Raw genomic sequence first — 4524 nt, forward strand, 5'->3', positions numbered from 1 at the left:
CGATATGTTGTTTTATATTGACATGAATGTAAGACTGTGATGAGTTAAGCTTTTCCTTACCTTGGTGTCCCATCCATATTATCACTCGACATGCAAAGAGAGGTGTGAGATTAAAAAAAAAAAGAAAGCAATCAAAGCATAGAGACCATGCAATCCCCATATTTGACTATAGCAGACTTGGCATAGAAGGTACATACCATGACCACATTTTCTTTTTCCAGCTCAAACAAACTATAAATCAATTAAAAGAAAGAATTGTCTTCCTTCTCTAAACAAAAAAAGTATAAAATACAAATTAAAAGGAACAAAAAAAAAAAAGGAGTAAGAAAGGGATCCTTGGGAATGTGGGGTTCGAGTACATTATGCAAAAGATTTCACCGGATAGGCCACTTGCTCTCCTGTACTCTTTTGAACAAGAAAAGGCTAAGCCTAGGTATCTCAAGATTAAAATAAATGGGCCAGAGCCCCATAGGTCAGATTAAGGGAGTTTAGGCCGAAGCAATTATTGGATGAAGGACAGAGATATGCAACTTCGAACTAAATTAAGATAGTTTATTATTATTATTATTCTTTCTTGAAATATTAAGATCAGCTTGAGTGGTGGAAAATTTAAACGTTAATTTCGAAATAGAAAAAGAGATAAAGATGCAGCTTCAAACAAATTTTATGCTATTCGAGAAACGGCAGAAATCTTTTTTAAAATTTTAAATTTCAATTTCTTTTTAAGTTTTTTAAAAAAGAGAAATTCAAACAAAATTCGTTAAGGAAGAAAATATATAAATATACCTATTACGAAGCCTCATATTTAGATGCAATTTGAATATAAAAGAGATAAGACTTAAAAGAGCATTAGGTTTAGCTTGCAGTTACCGACACTAGACACTATTACGAGGAACCCGAAGAAAAGATTCTATAAATTGACAAAGAAAACGACTGATTATGAAGTGGGAAAAAGGCATTTGATAAAAGACAAGGTTAGCTCTTATCTGACGATGGTGACTTGGCGGTTTGCTTACACACAACATCAAATATACAGATTCTGATTTTTTTATATGTAGACGAATTAGGCAAGACATGCCATGTGACAGATCCCAGGAAAAGACCACACTCTTATTACATCTACAATTTTATATTTAGTATTTGGTTTATCAAAAGGCCGCAAATGGTCGGTCCTTTGTAAACCCAACCACAAAGTGACCCAAGCTTTCCACAAGAGGCAATTTGGCATTTATCAATGTATAAATCAAACAATACCATGACCATCAAAGGTTAATTTCATGCTTGTGATCAGTTTGTTGAACAGAATACTGAGAAAAAGGAATGGATAAGAGAGAAATATGCAAGGATGGTATATGCAAAGAGAAGCAACCCACTTGGTTTTATTTTTAAATAAAATAATATGGAGATTTACAATCCTCAAAGCAACTTTGAGGGTAGAAAAATCTTGGGGTGGTAAGGGAAGGACAAGATTTCCCATTATCCAAATCTTACCAGCTAAACCGAAACCATCCTATCTCTACTTTCTATCATATAAACAAAAGAAAATTACTACAGCACAGATTGATCTCCCCAACAATACTCATCAGCTTCATTTTTCTACTATTATCCTACTCCCACAATTTTATAAGGAGGCGCAGAAAAAAATAGAAAACACTCTCTGTTTGATCTTTTTTTTTTTCCTTCATTTTGTTTGTTTGTTTCTACAATGTACCGCCTGTACTTGCTTCAACTCAGACAAATCTAAGTTTGTATGATTTTATTTTTACCTAGCTCTCCTTTGATGTTGCCGCATCTTATTTTCTTTTACAAGGAGCTCAGCATACAGAAGCTCATTCCACGAATCCGGCACACCAGGAAGGCACCAATGGCTGCAGTCCTGATATTTTAGAGGTGCTATTCTTTCCTCTTCTGACATTTGTTGCTTCTGGTGCTTCCGGTAGATTGATGGGTGACCATCCTTTCGGAAATCAGTCAATCTGGTAATATTAAGGTAGGTGACATGTGTTTTCATCCCCTTCAGCACTGACTCTAAGACCAACATCTTTGATGGATATGGCGTTAGATACGTCTCATTCCTGATCGGCTCAGTTTCACTATCACATGCTCCTCCAGAATTCCACTGGCCGCCGCTGGAGAAAGATTCAAGCACCAATAAAACATTTAGAAATGGTATACCCTAGTTTCACCAGCACACAATTCCAAGAAAAACAAGGTTACAATTACATGCAGTGCCTCCATAATTCTCAAGGAAATACAAGAATTTATTTCGAACGTGGCTGCAGGTTGTTAGGGAAAAAGATGATAGAAGGAAAAAGCAGCCATATGCATTCAAAATAATATATCAAAATTATTTTCCTTTACCTGAAATGCGAAGCAGAATATCCTCTGAAGAACACCATAGACTTCATAGGATTTACACTGGCATCAACCCATCTAGCCCATGTTGTCAATGCTTTCCGAAAGGCCTCAAGAACATTCAATTCGTTGTAAACATGACTGCCTTCTTGGTAATAATCTTTCCTGTAGTTTTCCGTAGTTGAACACGGAAAATAATCATTAAAATCAATAGATTACAGTAAGAGACATTATATGTAAAAACGTTGTATGGAAATATTATCAACAAACCCTTTGGAAGTTTTCTCATGAGTCCACCAATGCCCCGTGTTGAAGATGAGGATATCTGCCGATTTATATTGATCAGATGATTTTCCAACAAGATCAAGCCGAAGTGTCTCCTTCTTCGTTCCATTTTTGTCTGGCATTTCCCACTCTCGGACCAAGAAAGGAGATACGAAGAACTCTAAAGTGCAGTTATAATCCTATTCATCATCAACCGAGCCAGCCCCAAAACGTAAACAAATAAGTTGCCGTAAAATTAAAGTAAATATCCTACAGTAAGTAACAAAGATTAGTAAAATTTTAATTATCACGAATAACCTACTTTGAATATGAAAGAGTATGAAACTTCCCCTCGAAAATAATGTCTTCCATGGGCTTCATAAACATTTTTTGGATTTTTTGCAGCACCTCTCAGGATGCAAACCAGAGATTCCCACATATTCCTATTCAAAGAGTCGCCGATAAAAACAAGCCGCTTTCCCCTCAATAGCTCCAACATGTGACCGCCATTCAATCTAACAAAATATTCACATTAATTAATCTTAGCTTAATGATAAAAGAAAAGAAAATCCATTTCCAGGTAATTTATTACTTGAAGCATAAGACAGCACCATAGTAAAATCTATGAATGAAAATACATTCAAGTACTCAACAGTGTTGATCACGAATAAAATTTGATAAATTCTCTAGATGACTAATTCAAAGATCAACATAAATCCAAAACGGCTAAATCAGTTTGCTTTTCCAATAAAGAAAAACCTACTCAAAATTAAACCGATTAAAGAGCTCAAGATATTACTTGGTTGATAAATCAGTGAAAAGAATTGATCAAAACTATAAAAAAAAAAATTACTACCTTGGCAAAGTGCAACCTTTAGGCTTCCATTTCAATTTCTGATAATCTCTATCAGGTCTTCCATTGGGAACACAACTAAACTGCTCATCAATAAACGAACAAGATCCTGGTTTATAAAGGGGATAGGAATTATCCTTCACCCATTCGCCATCAAACAAATCACAATTCATCAACGACTCAATCAAATTCTCAATCCCCTGTTTAGCTGGCAGCCCTGAACCACTTCCATTGCCCTGGTTTTTCCCATTCCCCTGTTTCTTCGTCGGGGAAGCTGTGTAGTTTGATACCACTCCTTTTTGTGCTACACTTTTCTCTCCCTTCCCAGAACTAACCTTGTTGACAGGATCAGATTTGGCTGGAGAATTTGTGATCTGATTAGCTGCCACCGGAGATTTTTCAGTGACAATTGTAGTCTGATTAGCCTTCAAAACTAGAGCTTTATCAGAATTCTCTTTCTTTTCAGTCTGGCTGCTCGTACTAGGTGGATTTTTATACACAGTGGAAGGAGAAAGTGTGGTCTGATTTGCATGCAAAACCAAACTTTGGGTGTTGTTTTTATTTGTTTTGGGAGATTGGAAAGTGGTGTTTTTAGAACTGGCTACTTCTTTATTTGTGTTCAAAGATTGGGTTTTGGTGGTGTTGTTGTCAAAAGGTAGCTCCTCTCTTGGGTTGGCTAATTGAGGTAAAGTGTTATTAGATCTGGTATTATTAGAATAAGAAGGGAAGTTAAGGCCTTGTTGTTGTTGCGGAGAAGAAGTGTTGGAAAAGAAGTAATCGAAAAGGGAAGAGAATTGAGATCTATAAGAATCGGCAGATGCAGTAGCAGAAGTGGTGGAGCTTGTTGAAAAGACGTTAGTGAACCAAGGAGCAGACGAGTATGAAGAAGGGCTAAACGCTAAAAACACAGTGAAACCAACGAAGGCAAACATGAAGAAAGCCACTGTCCTCCTTGTTTTGATGATTGAAAACAGACTCTTGAAGTCTGTAACGAGACTTGTTCCTCCATTGATAGGCATGTACTTTGCAGTATCTGCCATTGAAGGCAAAAG

At 36.4% G+C, this 4524-nt stretch overlaps 1 protein-coding gene across 1 annotated transcript; it reads right to left on the minus strand.

The window, feature by feature from the left end:
* Nucleotides 1-1351: 1351 nt before the first annotated feature.
* On the minus strand, nucleotides 1352-4518 carry LOC110414691 (trichome birefringence-like protein (DUF828)). The gene is made up of 5 exons (XM_021426059.1): nucleotides 3476-4518; nucleotides 2942-3134; nucleotides 2626-2819; nucleotides 2362-2520; nucleotides 1352-2129 (listed from the first exon to the last, which is right to left on the minus strand). Exons 1-5 carry the CDS (start codon nucleotides 4510-4512, stop codon nucleotides 1763-1765), a joined length of 1950 nt encoding a protein of 649 aa, XP_021281734.1. The 5' UTR covers nucleotides 4513-4518; the 3' UTR covers nucleotides 1352-1762.
* Between the last annotated feature and the right edge of the window lie 6 nt (nucleotides 4519-4524).

Source organism: Theobroma umbraticum, unplaced genomic scaffold (genome assembly GCF_002168275.2).
Source record: "Theobroma umbraticum cultivar Fairchild unplaced genomic scaffold, ASM216827v3 scaffold_147.0, whole genome shotgun sequence".
Lineage (NCBI taxonomy): Eukaryota > Viridiplantae > Streptophyta > Magnoliopsida > Malvales > Malvaceae > Theobroma > Theobroma umbraticum.